Source organism: Octodon degus, unplaced genomic scaffold (genome assembly GCF_000260255.1).
Source record: "Octodon degus isolate 3935 unplaced genomic scaffold, OctDeg1.0 scaffold00255, whole genome shotgun sequence".
Taxonomy (NCBI): domain Eukaryota; kingdom Metazoa; phylum Chordata; class Mammalia; order Rodentia; family Octodontidae; genus Octodon; species Octodon degus.
Window position 1 is genome coordinate 70,550 of NW_004524831.1, and position 746 is coordinate 71,295.

Here is a 746-nt window from a genome sequence, read left to right on the forward strand (position 1 = left end):
AAGATGGAGACAGGGTCCCCTGACAGCTCTGGTCCTTTCCTCAGAGCTAGGATTGGGGATCACCTTACTTTTCACAGCTGCCACCAAGAAGACGATTCTCCAGGTCCAGTCCATGTTATGGAGTGGTGCTCTTGGGCTTTCTAGACAAGCCAGAGGTAGTTGCAGAGTGCTCTGGTACACAGACCATCCATATTTACCTCAGCTGTCTCTGATTATTTGCATATTCATGAGGCAGGAAAATTAGTAATTATAGATCTACTCCAAACTGGAAGCTGGGAGAGATTTTACATTGGGCATTCAGCAGTGAGATCCTGAGATTAATGCACTTATCAGGCCTGAGGAAATGTCCTCCTGACACTCCTTACAACTGAAGCATGCAGATCTCTCCTCAGTAAGAATTCAGCCACCACAGGAAATCTCTGGTCTCTAAACACAGTGTTGAATGGTCCATAAGCCACCTGAGTTTTTTCTTGTCCATCAGTGTCCCTGATGCTTATCAGGTGTATTGACATCTACCCAACTGTAAACATATCAACAGAACCCATTGTTGACTCTCAAGGAGGAGCACTGCCCATTCCAAATGTATACCCAGAATGAGCCATGAGCTCCTCTAGTTTTAATTTTAGCCTCATAGGAAGGTTTCATAGGTACCTTTCTGGGTTGATGATGTCCCATAAGTTCTACCCTTGGTCCTCAGAACTGCCCTGTGATGTGCAGATAGTGACTGAGTTCCTGACCCCATCAGC

General features: G+C 45.7%; 1 gene segment (V, D, J or C); it reads right to left on the bottom strand.

Annotated features, from left to right (window-relative positions):
- LOC101590448 overlaps positions 1-130 on the bottom strand; it is a 52,522-nt gene extending 52,392 nt beyond the window's left edge. Inside the window, 1 exon segment of the V gene segment in view lies at positions 69-130. Within this exon segment, the coding sequence occupies positions 69-114 (46 nt within the window).
- Positions 131-746: the final 616 nt, after the last annotated feature.